At 49.0% G+C, this 20,101-nt stretch overlaps 1 protein-coding gene across 4 annotated transcripts in view; it reads right to left on the bottom strand.

Moving 5' to 3' along the window:
• Positions 1-18,983, bottom strand: part of BDH1 (3-hydroxybutyrate dehydrogenase 1) — a 34,053-nt gene extending 15,070 nt beyond the window's left edge. Inside the window, exons 1-4 of one of the 4 annotated variants that reach the window (XM_079766273.1) lie at positions 18,856-18,983; positions 6,620-6,746; positions 2,561-2,633; positions 1,340-1,450 (exon numbers count right to left, since the gene is read on the bottom strand). In XM_079766273.1, the coding sequence (XP_079622399.1) occupies positions 1,340-1,450; positions 2,561-2,633; positions 6,620-6,702 (267 nt within the window). In that variant the 5' untranslated portion in view covers positions 6,703-6,746; positions 18,856-18,983. Of the gene's footprint in view, positions 1-1,339; positions 1,451-2,560; positions 2,634-6,619; positions 6,747-13,259; positions 13,864-13,918; positions 14,520-14,700; positions 15,589-18,855 lie in introns of those variants that run through there. The other 3 variants (XM_079766270.1, XM_079766272.1, XM_079766271.1) reach the window with 3 other exon arrangements.
• Positions 18,984-20,101: the final 1,118 nt, after the last annotated feature.

Here is a 20,101-nt window from a genome sequence, read left to right as displayed (position 1 = left end):
AGAGGCCTCTGTGGCTGCAGCCTCCTGAGTGAGGGAGAGGAGTGTGAGGTGAGAGTGGCAGGGGCGGGGGCGTCAGGTTTTGTATCAGAGAAGGAGCCCAGAGATAAACCCTCACGTGGTTTTTTCACAAGGACCATTCAATGCAGGAAAGGAGAGTCTTTTCAGAAATGGTGCTGGGGAAACTGGATATCCACATGCAAATGAATAAAGTTGGGCCTTGACCTAACACCATATGCAGAAATTAACTCAAAATGGATCAAGGACCTAAATGTAAGACCTAAACAATAAAACTCTTAGAAGAAAACATAGCACAAAAGCTTCATGACATTGGCTTTGGCAATGATTTCTTGGATATGACGCCAAAAGCATAGGTAACAAAAGAAAATAGGCAAACTGGACTTAATAAAAATTTTTAAATTTTGTACATCAAAAGACACTACCCTCAGAGTAAAAAGACAATACCCAGAATGGGAGAAAATGTTTGCAAATCATATATAACTGATAAGGAATTAATATCCAGAATATATAGAGAACTCCTAAAACTCAACAACAACAAAACAACGCAATTCTAAAATGGGCAAAGGGCTTGAATAGACATTTCTCCAAAGAGGATAGTATGAATGACAAATGCACATGAAAAGATGCTCAACATCACCAATCATTAGGGAAATGCAAATCAAAACTACAATGAAACATCACCTCACCCATATTAGGATAGCTACTATCTAAAACCAGAAAACAAGTTATTGGCAAGGACGTGGAGAAATCAGAACCCTTGTGCACTGTTGATGGGAGGTAAAACAGTACAAGTGCTGTGAGAAACAGTTCGACAATTCCTCAAAAATAATAAAAATAGAATTACCACATGACTTGAGTAATTCTACATCTGGATATATGCCCAAACGAATTGAAAACAGTATCTTGAAGAGATATTTTACACCCATGTTCACAGTAGCATTATTCACAGTAGCTAAAATGTGGAAGCAACCCGAGCATCCATTAGCAGATGAATGGATAAATAAAATGTAATATATACATACAATGCAATATGATTCAGCCTTAAAAAAGAAATTCTGTAAGATGTTACAACATGGACAAACCTTGAAGACTTGACGCTAAGTGAAATAAACCAGTTACAAAAAGACAAAGAGTGTATGATTCTACTTATATGAGGTACTTAGACAATCTGAATATACTTAATATCACTGAACAGTACACTTAAAATGCTTACGATGGTAAATTTTATGTTATGTGTATTTTACTGCAATTAGAAAAAACAACGTACAAACCAATGACTATGTGTGAAGGACAATGGTGACAAAGAAGACCCATCTCTTACCTTCAACAAGCAGCCAGCAAACACAAGGAAGCCTTTTGAATGCAGATGCTTGGCCAAGGAGAACCCAAATCCAGAGTCGCAGCCTGTGACCAGGACGGCTTTGCTGCCGACCTATTGTAGAAGTTTAGACCCCACGTTAGGAACCAGGATCCTGAGTGCAGAGTGACCCGTCCTCCTCTGGGCAGTAACAACTAGTGCTTCCGGAGTGGACCATGCCTAGGCCTCCCTGCCTGGCGTTTTCCGTCGGGAGAAGCACCATAGTCTAGTGGGACAAGCTTGGACTCAGAATCAGGAGACCAGGTTCTAACCCAGACACTGCCACCAACTAATAATGTTGCTTGAGGTCCCCTTTCTGGACCTCGGTTTTCTTACCTGCAATCACCATTATCACAATCATCACATCATTACTTACCACATGCAAGCACTGTGCATGCATGATTACTATATGGAGTTATTATTAGAATTGGTACAGAAGGCAGTCAATTGATATTTTCCTCTCTTAATTCTCATAATAATTGCATATAGTAATCATGATTATTATATCACTAGTAGCCCATTTGCAGGAAGAATCCTGCAAGCGGCCGCTGTGGCCTCGAGCGCTGCTGCTGCCTTTGTGGCCGCCAGGCCTGCACCTGCTAGCTGCTGCTGCCCGCCCAGCTCCGCCCCGCCCCGCCCCGCCCTGCCCGGGCTTTCCCTCTGGCAGCCACCTTGCTTTCCGCTTTTCCTCCCTCTCCCTTCTAAGTTGTCTTCAGTCTTCACTCCTCCCTCCCTCAGTGTATGCAAATTAACCGCCACCTTGGTTGGGTAATTTGCATACTCACCCTGATTGGCTAGTGGGCGTGGCTTTGGCTGGTGGGCATGGCTTGGGCGTAGCAAAGGTGTGGTCAATTTGCATATTACTATTTTATTAGGTAGGATGCTATGAATGAGGAAACAGATATTTTTTAAATGCCCAACATACTAAGTGATAGAAATGGAATTGAAACCAGGCCTGCTGGGTTCTAGAGTCTAAACTCTTAACCTCTAAAACTCATTTGATGTGAGTTTTGAGGGGGTGGGAGCGGAATGTAGGTTAAGAATGTGAGAAAGTGGCTATAAGAGTCCTGGAAGCTCTGAAGCCTGGTACTCAGAAGGTAGCTCAGGGCCCAGGGGACCAAGGGGGCCCAGAGGGAAGGGCTCTGACCACCTGGCTGGTTCCCAGGTAACTGGGCTGCCACTCACCGGGTTCACTGCATCAGCGTAAGTGCGACGACCCACGGGGACGAAGGAGGCGGAGTAAAACAGCAGTGTGCGCCTGCAAGAGAAGAGGAAGCCATGAGCACAGGCTGTGGACACACCTAGACCTTGTTCCTGGGGCAGAAGCAACTCAGAGTACCATACCCTCAGCCACCAGTGAGCAGCACTGACTGTCCCCCCACCTGGAGCCCCTGGGGACATCCTGCTGGTACTACTGAGAAAGAGGTCCTCTTTCCTCCAGTGTTGCTAGGCTGGTAGAAAGTGGGCCATCCGTGGCAGTGACCATTTTTGCCACTGTGTAGGAAGAACATCCAGGTGATAGAGCTTTGTTAACAAAGCCTTCTGCAAATTCCACCCCTTAGCCCTTGGGTTTTATGCTGCTTCCTGATAAGGTTTTGGTTTTTTTTAATTCTTTATTGTTTAAAGTATTATATATGTCTCCTTTTTCCCCCATTGAGTTTTTTATTTTTTTAATTTAACTTTTTATTTTGAAATAATTATAGATTCACATGCAGTTTAAAAAAATACTAGACAGAAATCCCTGTACCTTTCACCCAATTGCCCCTAACGAAACTTGCAAAACTACGGTACAATATCACAACCAGGATATTTACAGTGATGCAGTGAAAATACAAAACATTTCCATCACACCAGGATCTCTCCTGGTACCCTGTTATAGCCACATCCACTTCCCTCCCACCCCACATCCTCTTTAACCACTAATCTGTTCTCCATCTCTATAATTTTGTCATTTCAAGAATCTATATATACAAAAGCCCAAGTGACCGTTACAACCAAACGACTGGAATGACCACCAGGGGGTAAACACTCAATGCAAGAGCTGCCCCTGGTGGTCAGTGCGTTCCCACAGCCAACCTCCCGCGGTCCTTCCCCGTGGCCGGCCAACCTCCCGCGGTCCCTCCCTCCAGCAGCCGGCCAACCTCCTGTAGTCTCTCCCTGGCTAAGGCTCCGGGCACCGAAGAATCTGGGTCCAGGAAGCCTGTAGGAGGAGAGTGACCCCGACGCTGATCGAGACAGAGTAGCAGCTCGGAGGTGGCAGAAGGAGCAAGGCAAGCAGCCTAACTGTAAAGACGTAAAGCACTACCACCATCTTACCTCTGCCACCGCACCACGCACTGCCTGCCCTTCTGCCCCCCGACAGTGTGCCACCATTGGCCAAAGTCAGCTACCTATCATGCTTGGGGGTGGAGCTCTGAGAAAATGTGCGGCTGAGGTAGGAGAGATGACATGTCTGTGTCAGTAACTCTGCCCCAGGGAGAGTGAGGTGGCCTGAGCAGGGGCAGCGAAGCAAAGCTGTATTTCCACCTCAGAGCGTAGCTGGTGTTCAGGCCGTTTTGGGGCGCTTTGTCTGTGGTCTTTGCTTGCCACTACCTCAGCACATCTACATACCACCCCAACCCCGCCATGCACGAATTCATGCACCGGGCCTCTAGTCTATAATAACCTACCTAATAATAGAGTAATATGCAAATTGACCGTACCTTCGCTACACCCACAAGCCATGCCCACCAGCCATGCCCACCAGGAAACCGTCGCAGGGACGCTGGGTGCGGCTGAGACCAAGGCCGGGAAAGCCTCGGGCGGGGAGCCTGCACGGATCGCAGGCAACCACCGGGGGTCGGCTCCTACGATCCGTAGCAGGGACGCTGGGTGCGGCTGAGCCCAAGGCCGCCACCCGGGGCCAAGCCCCGACCCTGAAAGAAGGCAGAAGGCAGTGGCCACAGCCAAGGCCTGGGTCCCCGGTGCCAGCAGAAAACTGGTGCAGGCAGCCAGGTGAATGAAGGTCTATTGCACGAATCTTCGTGCAAACGGGCTGCTAGTAAAAGCATAATATGCTAATTAGACAAGATGGCAGAACAACCTTCCAGACGATCTTCCGGACAAAGCCAGGGCTGCAAATTTTGTGCATCAGGCCTCTAGTCTGTATATATAAAAGGCTAATATGCATGTTCTTCCAAACATATTTATTGGCATAAAAAATACCTATCAATATTCCAGCTGCTGGAACTTTGAATTTAACCTAACACTTTCATTCCTCTTAAATATAAAGAAAAAAGGTATTATGTTTCCTGGCTCTGGCTGCCACAGAGAAAAATGAAGTAGCAAAATGCACTGAATCCCCTTGGGAAAGGCAATCCCAGAGCTCTCAACGAAGAGCTGCTTGTTTCATCTGTGCTTACTTAGCTGTCTCTAAACACACAGCAGTTCAGTGAAGTCTCAGGACATTTTAGTTAGCTGCTTCATGTGTAAGGTTTGAAAAGAGGAGTCACCCAGGTGATCAAAGTAGTAAGACACATCAATGCTGTGTGCCTCCCGATGCAATGCACTAAGACACACCTCACCTGGGTGGCACCTTCCAAACATGAATACCTGAATCCAAACACGAGGACATCACACAAACCCCAATGGAGAGACATTCTTCCAAAGTGTCAAGGTCAAGAGTGACAAAGACTCAGGAACTGGCCCCTTGATGGGAAGAGAGGAAGGAGACATGACAACTAAAGGCACTGCAGGGCCCTGGTTTGTACCCTGGACCAGGAAAGGTCCATCCGTGGGCCATCTGACAAAATGTGAATCCGGTGTGTAGGTCTGTTAACACATATCAGTGGTAATTTCCTGGTTTTCATGATTACACTATGGTTTTGTAAGATGTTAGGTGAAGAGGATAGTGAAGCCCTTTGTACTACTTGGGCAACTTTTGTTATCAGTTATTTCAAAACTAGAGGCCCAGTGCACGAAATTCCTGCACCGGGGGGGGGGGTGTCCCTTAGCCCAGCCTGCACCCTCTCCAATCTGGGACCCCTCGAGGGATGTCCGACTGCCCGTTTAGACCCAAACCGCTTCTGCCTGCCAGCCTGATCACCCCCTAACCACTCCCCTGCCAGCCTGATTGATGTCTAACTGCTCCCCTGCCAGCCTGTTTGCCCCCAACTTCCCTCCTCTGCTGGCCTGGTCACCCCTAACTGCCCTCCCCTGCAGGCTTGATCACCCCCAACTGCCCTCCCTTGCAAGCCTGGTCCCTCCCAACTGCCCTCCCCTGCTGGCCTGATCGCCCACAACTGCCCTCCCTTGCAGGCCTGGTCCCTCCCAACTGCCCTCCCCTGCTGGCCTGATCGCCCACAACTGCCCTCCCTTGCAGGCCTGGTCCCTCCCAACTGCCCTCCCCTGCTGGCCATCTTGTGGTGGCCATCTTATGTCCACATGGGGGCAGGATCTTTGACTACATGGGGGCAGCCATCTTGTGTGTTGGAGTGATGGTCAATCTGCATATTACTCTTTTATTAGATAGGATAGAGGCCTGGTGCATGGGTGGGGGCCAGCTGGTTTGCCCTGAAGGGTGTCCCGGATCAGGGTGGGGGTTCCCTTGGGGCATGGGGTGGCCTGGGCAAGGAGCCTGTGGTGGTTTGCAGGCCAGCCACTCACCCCGGCGACCCAAGCGGAGGCCCTGGTATCTGGGATTTATTTATCTTCTACAATTAAAACTTTGTAGCCTGGAGCGGAGCCAAGCCTTCTGCTCGCTCCGTGGCAGCAGCCATTTCTTTTGGGATTTATTTATCTTCTATAATTGAAACTTTGTAGCCTTAAGCGGAGGCCTGGGCCGGCCAGGGTGTGCGGAAAGCTTGGCTTCCTCCATCGCCAGGGAAACCCAAGCCTCCCTCCTGCTCTCTCAGTGGCCGTAGCCATCTTGGTTGGGTTAATTTGCATACTCGCTCCTGATTGGCTTGTGGGCGTGGCTTGTGGTGTAGTGGAGTGATGGTTAATTTGCATATTACTCTTTTATTATATAGGATAAAAAGGTAAAACATCTGATAGAAGATATTCTTCTGTGCCTTGTGTACCCTGGGAAGGTCTCTGTCTTCTGAGGACACCTTTGAGTTTCCTTTGCTGGTCGAAGGTGGGTACTGAGTGTCACCTTGAGAGTCAGGCCTTAGGACCACCTGCATCATCCATGTGTGAAGAACTCTCTCTGCTTTGCCCAGAGAGTGTGGCACTCAAGGCCACCTCTACCCTTCAGTTTCTTACCTTGCTCCATTTTCTCTGTTAGAGAAACTCAGGGTTTTCCCAGGGAGCTTTGACAGGGGCCTGGAGAGGCGGGCGGTCAGCATTGTGGCCACAAGAGGTAGAATGATGGGCCTCCTCCTGGCGGATTCTGAAACACAAAACACACCCTCAGCATTGCCTTGTTGCCTGCAGAGATTTAGGCAGGAGTGGACACTTTTCTTCCAGGTTGTGAAAGCCGAACTGAGCCCTGCACCTAGGCAGCCCTCTCCTGCACCTTCCTCTCAAGCTGTAGCCTCACGTGATAGTAAGTCAGGAGGAGGGGACGTCTAGAAACCTGGGTCCTGCTTCTGGCTGTATCACCAAACCTGGACCAGTCACGAGGAGGGTGGACCAGACCTGTGATCCTCAAACCTATTGGAGGACCCAAGGACCTACCCTCTCAGGGAGTCCCACTCCATGAGCCTCATTCTCCATCTGTGTTCCCCATTTCCAGCAAATCATCCATCTGTGTGACCCAAGACATCAACCTTCTATCTCAATTTGGCCACATGCTTCCTAGGCAGCTTTTCCAACTACACTGGCTCTGAAGCTAAATTCATCAGTAACTCTGAGGCTAAATTCATCAGTAACTCATTATAGCATGGGCACTGGAGTTATTAAATAAGAGAGACTTTAAATCGACCTAAATTAAAACACACACAGTCTCTCCCACCACCCTACCACCCCCTTTCAGGGTTAAATCAACCTGATTGCAACAGGGCCCAGTAGACTTGGTATCTCCTTAAGGCCCCTCAGCACCTTGACTATTTGCGTATTATTAAGTGTGGAAGAGGGTGTAGATTGTTTGCCTTTCTGTTCTGGTCAGTTGTTAGGATAATTCCTCCTGGCCTCAGGGAAGGAAGGGGAGGATGGGAGGAAGTGAAGCGAAGCAACCACAGTGGAAAGATGTTGCTCTTTTCCCGGTGAACTGTCCCAGCTTCTCCTTTGCACACCTGGCTGGGGTTGGTTATATACTGGTCTTACCAGTACACGTTTCTGCCTGGAAGGCAGCCCCTCCCCTACCCTTTGCTATCACCCAAACCTAACTGGGCTAACAGGTCTGTAATAAGTTCACTAACTAGCCAACCACTGCAAGTTCACTGCAGGAGGCAGGTGGAGGTTTAATCTGTTTAATCCTCAAGAAAGAAAAACAAACAGGGATCTCTAGGCTCGACTTCCCTTCCCACTCCTACTCACCACACCCCATTGCCAGCACTGCAGTCAAATTATGTGACCCCTCACCTAAAAGCCTCCTTCCCATGCCTGTTGAAACACCCTCTGCTTCCCTACCTAACCTTGTCTGGTACCGCCCTCCCCTGTGCTCTCTGCGCTGTAACCACACCGACCTTCTGGAAGTTTCTGGTGTATGCCAAGCTCTTTCCTGCCTCAGGGCCCTGGCCCTTGTTCTTCCTCAGTCCAGATGGCTGAGTCCTTCGGACCCTTCAGACTTCACAGAGGATGTCCTCTAATCCCTCATGCAACACACAGAGGTTCTCTCTGTAAGATCACGCTTCAATCCAAAAGTACCTTGTTTCACTACTTTCTCTTCCCCTTCTAGGTCATAAGCTTGGTGAGTCCAGGTACTTTGTCCATCTTGTTCACCACTGAACCCCCAACCCTCTAAATGCCTAGAAGAAACTGACACCAAGGAGGCCCTCAGTGAGTCTCTGCTGAGTGGGGACGAGCTGTGTGCTCACGGACCCCAACCCCCTCCATCCAGACGGGGCCTCCATGGAAGGCCCATGCCAATGATGCCCAAGCCAGACTCCGATCCTTTAACTGGGTGACCCAGCGGGCCGAGCACACACCTCCTCTCACCAGAACTGGAGTCTGAGGTCACCACCACTGGGTGATTTCAAATCCAACTGTCTATAATTAAAGCCCCTTCCATCCCTCAGGCTCAGTACTTGTGGCTTTGAATTTTATTTTCCTTAGAGTCAGCAATATCTAAAAGTGCTGCGAGAATCAAAATATTTTAAAGTGCACAAAAGCTTGCCCGCCTTGGAAAGTGTACTACTATTCACAATATTGTGTCTTATATGCAGAATGGCAGGCTTGTAAATCTTTTTCTTCTTCTTTTCTTAAGTTTCTTAAATGTGTTGCTATTTTCACTCCAAACACAATACTGTAGGCAATGGAATTCCCACATACGCTTTGGGGTTCTTTGTCATCTTAATGCCTTGCGCTGGGTTTCATTCTCTGTAAATATTAAGTTCTCAAACTTGAAATACCACTCACCTGCCTTTTGGTTTAGAATCAGAAATGGTTATGGGAGGTAGTTGCTGAAGAATGGCAGAGCAACTGTTGGGGTTGGGAGACAGTCTCCTTAGCCGTGAACTCAATTAGCTACCCCAGGGAGACTCGGCACAGGGGGCTTGACTCCCAGCAACCAAGTTTATAAGGTATTATTGCAAAATCAAAATGCTCACATATCAATCTATAATCTGGGTGAAACGTATCTAACACTAAGAACATTTGGGTCTGCTCTCAAGGGCACCTCCTTTCCATTTTCAATGCATAGCCAGCCCCTGGGTAACCATGAGGATCCAGCATGCATCCTTGTCCTGATGCTGGGCTCCCTTGTTGTGCTCTGACAGGGTCAAGGTGTCCCTGCAAGGGACAGACATTCCCAGTACTGACATCCTCAGAAGAGGTGGGACATCATCAAGAAACAGGAACATGGGGGGCAGGCCTAGGGCAGGAAATAGAAGTCACTTGTTTGTGGACATGAAGTCTAGATGCGCCTTGGCACTACCAAGTGGGAAGGGAAGGCCCTGTCCCATGGAGAGGCAAGCTGGGTTTAGGCAGGGAACCATCCTAGGCAGGGACCCCACACTAAGGACCGTAAGACGAGCAAGCTGTGTGAGACTCCAAGGTCTGGCAACCGGCAGCCTCTCTTCCACGTGGCTGCTTTGTTTGCCAGTCTAGTGTTTTAAATGGCAATGTAACTAGGCAACTACAGTATGCTGGAACTCATAATACAAATAGTTTTCACTCACTATCTGAAGCCTATCCAGATCGCCTTTGTTAACTGCCTGGACACTACAGGCATTTGAGTTTGAGATCCCTCACTAGATGGATGTATATTGTCCTTTGGCTATTTCCCTTCTGATTGCTTATTATAATCTTGCCTAAAAGTTCCAGCTCAACGCAGCTATGCATGCTAACTGCATAGTTAATGGGGCTTCCTTGAGGCTGTTAGAGAATTTACCAGGTGACTGAAAAATACACAGGGAGTACTCAGAGATCCAGGATAAACCCATTTATTTTCAGATGCACTAGTACAGTGACTCAGGGGGTCAGTTCTCCAAATCCTGAGTGAGTGAGTGAATATGGAGGAAGCTTTCCTTTTATACCCTTTGGTGTCTTTGTTTTCTACCTGTTTCCTAACTACCAGGCTGTTGTGGTGGGCTTCCACAGCCCCTCCGGAGTCAGTTAGAATGGGGATGTTACATTGTACCTAAATGCCTGGTCTGGGTGGTGCCAGTGACCTCCCCTCTAGCTAAGCTGTTACATTCTTTGTTTATGGCCCCATTGTAAAATGGGAGTATTCTGGGAAACAGGTTCTGCAAGACAGGACAGGCATCAATGGAGTTAATTATCCGCTAGCAAGAGTGTGTGTTAGAAGGCAGGTTACTGGCACAGATGCAGATTGCTAGGCACCCCCCCCCCCCAGCTCCATCCCCAAAAAAGTCTTATATTCCCCATCAAGGCCACACAAAAGGCAACCTGACAAGTTTTAAAGCCCTCATTCAAAAAAGATGCCTGTGATTCCTTAGAAAAATAACTATTGTGGAACAAAAGTCTAAAAGCACTATCTAGGAACATTAAATGATATAGTCGACATTGTTCTCGCTACCATCCTATATAATAAAAGCCTAATATGCTAAGTGTCCGACCATTCGTTCGACCAGTCGCTATGATGCGCACTGACCACCAGGGGACAGATGCTCCGACTGGTAGGTTAGCTTGCTGCTGGGGTCCAGCCGATTGGGACTGGGCAAGACAGGGCTGGACATGCCCTGGAGCCCTCCCATGGTCCCTCCCCGGCCCTGATTGGGACTGGGCGAGACTGGCGGACATGCCCTGGAGCCAACCTCCCACAGTCCCTCCCTGGCCTCTAAAATGTTTCTTCTAATTAGTTTCCTTCCAATGTGCACAAATCGTGCATCGGGCCTCTAGTTTTATCATGAATACTGTGGTGACTCTGCCTGTGTTTGACAGAGAGCCTAGTTAGGCAAACCTAACACAAACATTTGGATTAGTCTGAGAGACACTCTAGTCACCAGATTAGACTTACTAGTAGGTGATGGCCAGTTCTCCCCAAAGACCACTTCACAAACACTCTGCAGTGGTCTCTCCTGCTTACCTGATGCCTGTCCTCTTAGATCTGCCTTTCACCCGCATGCAGCTATAGTTGGACAGTGAGACCTCCTCCCGGCCATGAGGTACTGGGTTGGGGAGAGACACCTGACCCAAGATGAACCCATCACTCTGTCCCCTGGCACTGTGAAAGAATGCAAATCAGCCTCTGAAGGGCAGGGACATGTGATCTGGCTGCTGGAGTGGAGAAGGGGACAGTTATGCTACACTGGGCCTGATGCCACAGAGATACAGAGATGGAGAAAGCCAATCTGCAGAGAAAGAGAGAAGAGTCAGGCACAGGGGTCCATGGAGAGATTGAGAGAGAGAGAGAGAGAGAGAGAGAGAGAGAGAGAGAGAGAGAGAGAGAAACAGAGCCTCTTTCAGCAGGTGGATCCTGAGAAAGAAAATACCAACTAAGAAGGGCTTCCAGTGGCTAACTGGGCTCAATTAAAAAAAAAAAAAAACACACAACACACACAAAAAACAAAAACAAAAAGCAGAGCCTAGCAGCCATTTCTACACAGAGGCCTCTCATCCAAACTGCAGGTTAGGAAGAAGCCTGAACTGAACTACCTGGCTCTGTTCTGAATTCTGTTCTTGCCTTCTGAGCCAGCCCTTATAAAGGAGTTTCTGGAATCCTATTTCAACCAATAGGACTGAGGCTTTCCCTGTCCAACTGGAGCTGCACAGTTATAGCCCCATCAGCATCTTCACCAACCAATCAGAGCTGCTCCATTCAGGGCCTCTTGGACCAATCAAACTGAGAGGATTTGGAGTCCTCATTTGCATTATGTCAGACCAATCAGGGACCAGGAGTGGGGACTTCTGTCTATGTAAGTCAGCTCCCCTTTGGCTCTGGAAGCATCCTTTCCCTTTCCACTGAAGACAAAAAGACTGCTTCTCCTCAGCTGAGGCTGAAACACTGACATGTTTAGCCAGAGCACAGTAGAGCTGCCACACCAGAGAGGGGCTGGCCCCAGGGCTGCCTCACTCCAGGGCCTCCTAACAGCTGCACTGCTTCATAATTGAGCTATACCACAATCGAGCTGCTTGCACTGAATAAAGTTTCTTTCTTCACCCCACCCCAAACTTGGTGTTGAAATGACGCCAACCAGTGGTTGACAGACACATCTGCCTATAAGGCACTGCTGCACTCCTGTCCTCCAGCTCTGTACATGCCGATTAAGCAGCTTAAAGTTTCTGTTACTTGCAGCCGAAACGATATTGGCTAAAACACACTGAAAGCAGGTTCTTTCTTGGATCATTATTATTAATTTTTAAATTTGCTCCATATTCTGAGAATGCCATGATGTAGATCTTATAATGGCAACAGGAACATGGGCCTCCCCCTCTGTACTTCTTGATTTGTTACCTGAGGGAACCGGGTCCAATTACTCAATAGTTGCCAGCCAGAAGACAACTCCAAGATGATTTGATGAAAAGGAATAAACTTTATTGCAAGCCGGCAAGCAAGGACACACCAGGAGTTCACTTCCCAAAGTGGCATGTCCCCAAATAAGGGATCAGATTCATCTTTATTCAGGGAAATCATGAGTAAAATTCCATGTACAGGCGGGAACATTCCTGTGCATGCGCAGTTGGAAAACATGTTTATACATGCATTACATATTAAAAACTGGTGGAAAATCTCCGCCCCAGGGAGGAGAGTTTAGTATTATAATGAGGGCATAACGAAGTGGTCAGAGTCTAAAAGTAGAGCCTACTATGATTTGCTGACAAATTAAATGTAGGATGTGAAAGAAAAAAGAATCGAAGATATTTTCAAGATTTTGGTGCAGATTAGTCCAAGTGACATTAGTCCAACTGACAGATGAAGGGGCCACTCAATTCATAAGTACTTACCACGTTTCAAATCTGAGTATACAAGCTGGGAATTCTGATCCTCACTGGCCCCTCCAAATTCTATCCTCATTATACCATTTGCTACACCCTCACCAAGCCCTTGTACTTTCCAATTTCCAGGCTTTCCTCATCCCATACCAAATCTGACTTCTTCATCTGATTAAGTCCTAACTGATTCAAATTAACACCTGCTTCAACATGCCTTTCCTGATCCCCTAAAAAACAAACAGACAAAACAACCTCTCCCCAAATTAGCATCTCACCCCTTCTGTGCCTCGTAACAGCACTTACCTAGGGAGGGTAATAGGGAATATATTTGCTTGCAACCATCCACAGCCCCCATGTAACCACTAGGCCCCACGTGGACCATGAGTGCCCCACAGATAGGACTCACGTGTTGTATCATTGGTTTCTGGTTCTACAGAATTCTAAATTCTGGTGCTTGACAGGAAGCAGGCGCTCTATAGAAGTGTGTTGAGAGAGAATACGAAAGCTACACACATTTCAAAGGACCGCTTCCCCCGCAGCCCGGGGTATATGCCTTTTGCAGGGGCGGGATCCAAACACTTGGGTGGAAAGTACATTTGCTACGTCATAAAGGATCCCGGCAGCGGAGGATTAAAGGCGGCTCTCCCGCCTGTGCCCTCGCAGGGTTAGACGGTGACTCCGCATCAGCTGACTGTGGTCAGATTCTGGCAGACCAGCTGGAAAAAACCGTGCGGAGCTCAACGACGTGCGCAGCGTCAGCCCCTCCCCCGACAGGGACGCGCACCCCGGGGCCCCTCTCGCCCGAGCGCAGCAAAGCGCGCGCCGCCGGAGGCGCGCAGGCGCCGCCACCTCACGCGGTGCCGAGCAGCCAATCTTAGGGCCACCTTCCCTTCCCGCCAGCACGAGTGCGGAGCCTGGGGGACCCGGGAGGCTCGGCCGGAGCCGCGTTCCCATTGGCTGGAGCGGCACCGCCCAAACAAAGCCCCACTGTACTCCGGCCACGCACCCCTTGGCTTCCGTCTCCATCCTCCCCCCGCCACCCTCACCCCAGCATCCCCGGCTTACTCCCGCGGCGCCTCCACCTTCCTCGGTCCTCCTACTGCCCGGTCCTGTGGTCTGTCCTGTACTCCAGCTACGGCCGGCTGGGCTAGCGCTCAGGGCAGCTGGACCGGCGGCCAGACCTCGGTCTAGCATCCTTCCCACGGGCGCAGCAGGGAGGGCGGGTGCGCTCACCACCTCCGCGACCACAGAGCCTCCTGGAAGGCACGGATGAGGAGGGGTGCCGGGCAAGGCAGAGACACGGTGGAGAAGGGCGCGGTGCCCAGAGCCCGCGCTGGAAGGCAGGACTACAATGTGACCTTGGGCGGGTTCCTTTCCTTCTTGGGGCCGGGGTCCCCTTATGTAAAATGCGGCAGCAGGGAACGAGGAGTCGCGAGGGTTTTTATCTGGGAGCCTTGGGGCCGCTTGTTCAAGCTGGGCCTCCTCCTGCAGAGCACCTTGTTCCTAACCACGCCGGGCGAGGCTCCCACAGGGCGGACAGAATGCCCGGAAGGCGGCGGGTGGGGACCATCAGAGGCTGAGACGGGTCTGAGCGGGACCAGTCCATCTTCCCACCTTTACTCCGCCGCGGCCACAGGGCCGGCCTGCAGGACTTCATGCCCCCCCACCCCACCCCACCCCCACCCCCGCAAACCGGCGACCCGGCTAAAGGGCCGCACAAGGACAAAGCAGGCTGAGGGCGCGGGCGCGCCCCACCCCGGCGGAACAGATGCGGGCCCGTCCTCCAACCCCGAACCAAATGGGGTCACAGGGACCCTGCCTGTGGAGGGTTCCGCTGAGGCACTCGCCTGAATCCGGCGCTGCACAGGTACCCGCGCTCCTGGCTTGGCAGACCGACGGGGGGCGCTGCCGCCGTGTCCTTCTCGAAGGCCGTCTACCCGCTCGCACTCCGGCGGCCTCCGCTACCCGGATGCGCCTAGACACCTAGGGCGCCCGCGTTCCAGCTGCGCGGGCGGGTCCAGACCGCGGGAGTCGCCAGGGCGGGGGGTGCTCCCGCGCCACCTCTCTCGGCGCCGGGGCGTGTGGCCTGGCAGCTCCGGTGGAGCGTCCCCCCAATCCTCCAGCGCCCAGCTGCCTGCTCGGCGCCCCCTGCAGCCAGTCCGCCTCAGACCTAAGCCGGGCGTAGATCTCTCCGCCGGCCTCCTCCAGGAACCCGCCCGCCCGGGCCAGAGAAGGTGCTGCTTCAGGAAGTGAGGACGCCCTGGTGAGGAGGAGGCTCCTTCCTGGTCCTAGGCGTGCTTGCTGTCTTTAGAGCTCACCAGGCTTGGTTGGTTTTTAAATGTGTCTTTTGATCAGATGAAATTTATTGAAAGATTTGTTCCCAAGGGTGTTTAAAAATAGTGGAATAGCACAGCTTCCCAGAGTTTCAACAGTACAGCGTCAGAGGACAGGCGGCCCCACCCCCGCCCAGTCTCCGGAATAAGAAACAGGCTGAGGAGGAAAGGAAATTATCCGGGCACATTATTGGCAGAGCTGTAGCTCCAAACCGCGAGTGTCTTCAAGGCTCTGTCTTCTTGATCCCCAGCTCCTGACCCATACAGCCTTGAAAACTGGGACAGTCATGGAGGGAGAATGCACTTGGTTCTCTGTACCCATTTCACAGATAGACTCAAGCCAGAATACTTGCCTCAGTACAGTGTTTCAAAGGAGTTACCCTACGCCATGGCCATCAATAATAACGAATAGCTACATTGAGTCACCGGGTTATACTTTTAGGATTATGCATTGCTGGAAGAGCAGCTAATTACAGGAGCATTCATATCCCACATAGGAAAACCATAGGTCCTGACTTTGGACTGAGAAGTAAATGGAAATACAGTTCTATGTATGGACGACAGGAAAAGAACGATTGAACTGCCTGTGGTTCTATCAGTCTCCTCCTGTGGCTGACCTCATCTTCCCAGCCAGCTTTGCCGAGGTAACCAGCTGCATACAGGTGTAACCCACGAGCACCTTGCCTCAGCTGCACCTCCTGTCTTCTTGCCTCAGGGTTTCTCTGTCACTGCGGCCTGGGACCCCTACAAGAACCTGGAAGTGTAAAGGAACAAATATCTCATGGGACAAACTTTGACCAAGTCTGGCAGGGGCTGGTGGAGAAATACTCCCCCGTTCCGTTCTAGTGGGCGATTCCAAGATACATTCTATATAGCTCCTAAGATGATGGAGCCCCAGTTTCCCGTGGTAGTGCCCATCTTGATCAACTCTGTAATGCACCCTTGGATTGCCTTTCTCTTTCCCTCTTTGCTTGTTCAGAGTCCATCACTCCTGTTCCTTGGGGTTCATCCCAAAAATAAACTACCTGTATACAAGTCCTTGTTCAGGCTCTGTTTGGGGGAACCCAGATTAAGCCATTAGTTAACCCAAAAGCGGCATCTCAGTCCACCTGCCAGGCCTCATTCTCACCAAATCAATTCTGCTAACAAGGAATTTATTTGTTCAGTTTGAGCTTTTGCTCCTTTTCTTTCTCAGTTGCCCTGCCCTCCAGGGCATCATGAATAAGCTCTCCGAGACAGGCAAGTCCCCTTTGGAGACCCCCCTGCCCAGAGGGTCACAGTGTTTGCTCCCATCCCTGTATCAGCATCGTACTCTCCCAGGAGAGAGGGCCAGCTGAAGGGCTGGACTAGGTGAGAGTCTCACAAAGCCATTCTCAGCCCCGCCTTAAACCTCTCCACCCCTTTCAAGGTCCTGGCTGCTCACTTTGAAAATGGGAAAACAGTTCTGGGATTGAACGTGGAAGCAGAAACAGTGTGGGACCCAGATTCCTCCCAACAGGGTCCATGCCAAGATTTTGTCTCCTTCTTAGCCCCTTCCTTCCCGCTTCCCCATTGCACCATAAAAGCAATTTCTCTGCCTGGATAAGAGGTTTCAGGCCATTGTCTTAGGTACTTAGCACATTTTCATCTCATTTCAACACCAAGAAGGTGGGAAGTGGATATGTACATGTATGTAAGCTAAATGAATTGTTAGAAGTCTCCTGTAAGTCTTCTACAAAAAGGGGGTTTTGACAGGGGTTCAGGACAGGCTTTGTAAAAGAGGTAGCATCCTGGCAGACTCAGTTGGAATGTAGTGCCTTCAGAAGATCCCCCTGCCCAGAGAGCCACATTGTTTGCTCCAGTCCCTGTATCAGCTCCTAATTGCCTCCTAGCACACCCCCTTCTTGAGTCCCGGCTCAAGCTAGTCATTGCCTTGTCTTCCTAGGCCCCATCTCTCCCATGCTAGATCTGGCCCTGCCCCATTTCTCAATGCCCCTGGTCTTCTCCCCCCTCAGTGTTAAGCATTGAATGCCAGATGGAACAGGGAAATCCTGCCAAGAGCCAGCCACCTGGAAGCCCTCCAGGAGCCCACCCACGTGTGCAGAGCTGAGTTCTGCTGAGGGATAGAGAATAATAACACCATCTACTTCTATACCAAACCCACAGCTCTTCTGCTTGTCTTGATGCAATTGAGTTTTCTTAAAAAATAAAAAATAAAAAAATTGACGGGGTGGGGGGTGGAGTACAAGAAATCTTACCTTTAACCTGCAGAATTTTAGAAGTATCAAATGGCTTTTTCTATAATTGGCAGCGAAGGAAAGAAAAGGCCCCATGCATTATTCTAAATCAGCTGTGGTGCTCAGAATCTAGTGTACTGAAAAGAGCCCATGATCTTCACATGACTGTAATACTGAATTCTACCAATATGAGAACTGGAGGCCCAATGTGTTCCCTGAAGTGAATGAGCAAGGAAAACCAGTGTTGGGACCTTAAGGGAAAAAGAGGAGCTGTATCAGCATCTGCATCCCCACCACCTTTCTGTCTCTTGACTCATCGATTTAATTAACATGTTTAAGCCACAAAGTTGGGGGTCATAGACTAGAAATTTAAGCAAAGTTCTTTTGAGGTAATTGGGCTCTTTGAAGAGGGGAGAATATAGGGAGGTTAAAAAACAACTGTGTCCTCATCTCTGTTCATTCCACCCCAAACTACAGCAACCCATAAGACGTCCTTCCTTCCTTCAGTTGACACGGATTGAGCCTTTATTATATGCCAGGCATTGGGCTTTGTCTGGAAAGCCATGACATCCCAGTACAGGTTCATGTCTTCAGTAACACAGCCTGGCAGTTAGTGACTGTGCTGTGCACCAGACACTAGGCCAGGTGCCTGGTGTGCATTATTTCACTTAATCTCTGCAACACTCCTAAAAGCAGCCCAAGATTATCTCCATTTTGCAGCTGGAGACGTTGAGGCTTTGAGGGGTTGAATAAGTAGCCCATAGCAACACAGCTAGGATGTGGCAGAGACAGATCACACCCAAGTCTGTCCCACTACAAAGACGTTTTTAAGCACACCACCAATTGTCCTATGGTTCTTGCTTTGAAGGACAAGGATGAAGGTCCACATTTACAAGGCTATTTGGAATACAGAATTTTGGTAACCAGTTGGGCTTTGTTTCTGTGAGTAATCTAACAGAAGTTGGAATTACTTAGAGATTACATGGAAACTTCTTTCAATGAGGACAATACAGGTGCCATGATCTGATGCCCTTAATAGGAAAAGGAAATATAGGTTCTAATTGGTCATACAAACTTTGAAAGACAAAAATATGGGACAAGATTCTTAACCCTTAAATCTGATTTCATATTCTGAACTTCAAATTCTATTTTTTCAAAGAATATGGAATATGTCATAATAAACTTTTAAAAGCCAGGATACAAAGCTATATACTTATCTAATATATTTTCAATATTTTTCCAATGAATGTATATTATTGATATTTTCTGTTTATTCTACAGGAACAGAGCCTGCTGTTTCAAAAGGGAAATTGAATTGCAAAGCTGCTGCCTCTTGTTTTGGGTTGCCAGCACCTCTTCCCAAAGGCCCATTTGCTCCTCACCAACCCATCCTCTCACACCAGGCTCTTCCCAAGATTACTGCTGAGAGTTCTCACATTCGGCATTCTCTTACCTCGGTGGGCTGTAGCCAGGCTCCCTCGGCACTCTTGGCACGCAGGATCCTCTCCAGGCAAGTTGCAAGCCAGATTCACCTGGAATCCTCTTAATTCTCAGTTAATAGGGGGTAAAAAGACACCCCAGGAGACCTCTCCCAGGCTTTATGTGTATTATTTCAATGCTTGTCTTTAGCTGGGAAGGGAAATTCTCACACTCATGCTAACCAAAGCCAACTAATGATACAATGCAATTTTCGGAGCTCTGAATGTTTGTGTGTTCGTCACTGAGGCAAAGTTCAGCTTTGTAACTATTTGTTTTAAGTTTAAAATGTCTATGAATTTGGCCCTCTGACAAGCAGAGGGTCAAAGGCAGGTGGCACTACTTGGGGACACATAAGAAAAAATGATGCCAAAGGGCAGCTCCAGCCAATTCCATCTTGAGCTCTCCCTGCCAGGTATGTGTGGGCATAAATGAGCACAGGAACTGACCTGAACAGAATGAGAGTGCCCTGACTTCACATCATAGTATTTAAATTATGGGACATCAAGGAGAAAAATAAACACCACAAGGACTTTGTCTCCCCTTCTGGGGAAAGGAATAGTCCATTGGTTAGACCACAGGGCCCAGATATTCAGTCAAACATGATGCAGAATCAGGACCTGAGAAAAATTTCAAAATGGCCAGCGACTTTGGACAGGCTCAGCTGCAAGAAGATGGGGCCAGAACATGCCCCTTGAACATCACAGTGGAGGTAAGGAGGAGTATATCTGAAATACAGCCCCTTAGGGCATCTTTTAATATTACTATACCCTGTGATTAAAGTCAGTGGAAATTTACAACAACCAAATTCTGGCAGGACTATTAATGGCCTAAACCCTCCATGAATAAAGGTTTGGGTCATCCCACCAGGTTAAGAACCATGACTAGCTGATGGCAAAGGGACTATGGAATGGGCATTTGGAAAAAGCAGTTATAAATACCAGCTACAACCATGTGACCAGTTACAGAAACAACAACTAATGTGACGAGTATTTCTTCCTTATTTTGGGGGGAGGAGGGTGTGTGATATCTTTGTTTTCTTTCTTCTCTTATCACCTTATTATGTAACATGAGATGTTTTGACTTTATATATATCACAGTGTTATTGACTTTACATCATAGTATTTAAGTTATGGGATATTGAGGAGAAGAGTAAACACCACAAGGACTTTGCCTACTCTTCTGGGGAAAGGGTTAGTCCATTTTCCGTTGTATACAGGATA

This window comes from Cnephaeus nilssonii (assembly GCF_951640355.1).
Source record: "Cnephaeus nilssonii genome assembly, chromosome: 3".
In the NCBI taxonomy this organism is placed as follows: domain Eukaryota; kingdom Metazoa; phylum Chordata; class Mammalia; order Chiroptera; family Vespertilionidae; genus Cnephaeus; species Cnephaeus nilssonii.
Note: the sequence above shows the minus strand (reverse complement) of the source record. Positions and strands in the feature narration are given on the sequence as shown.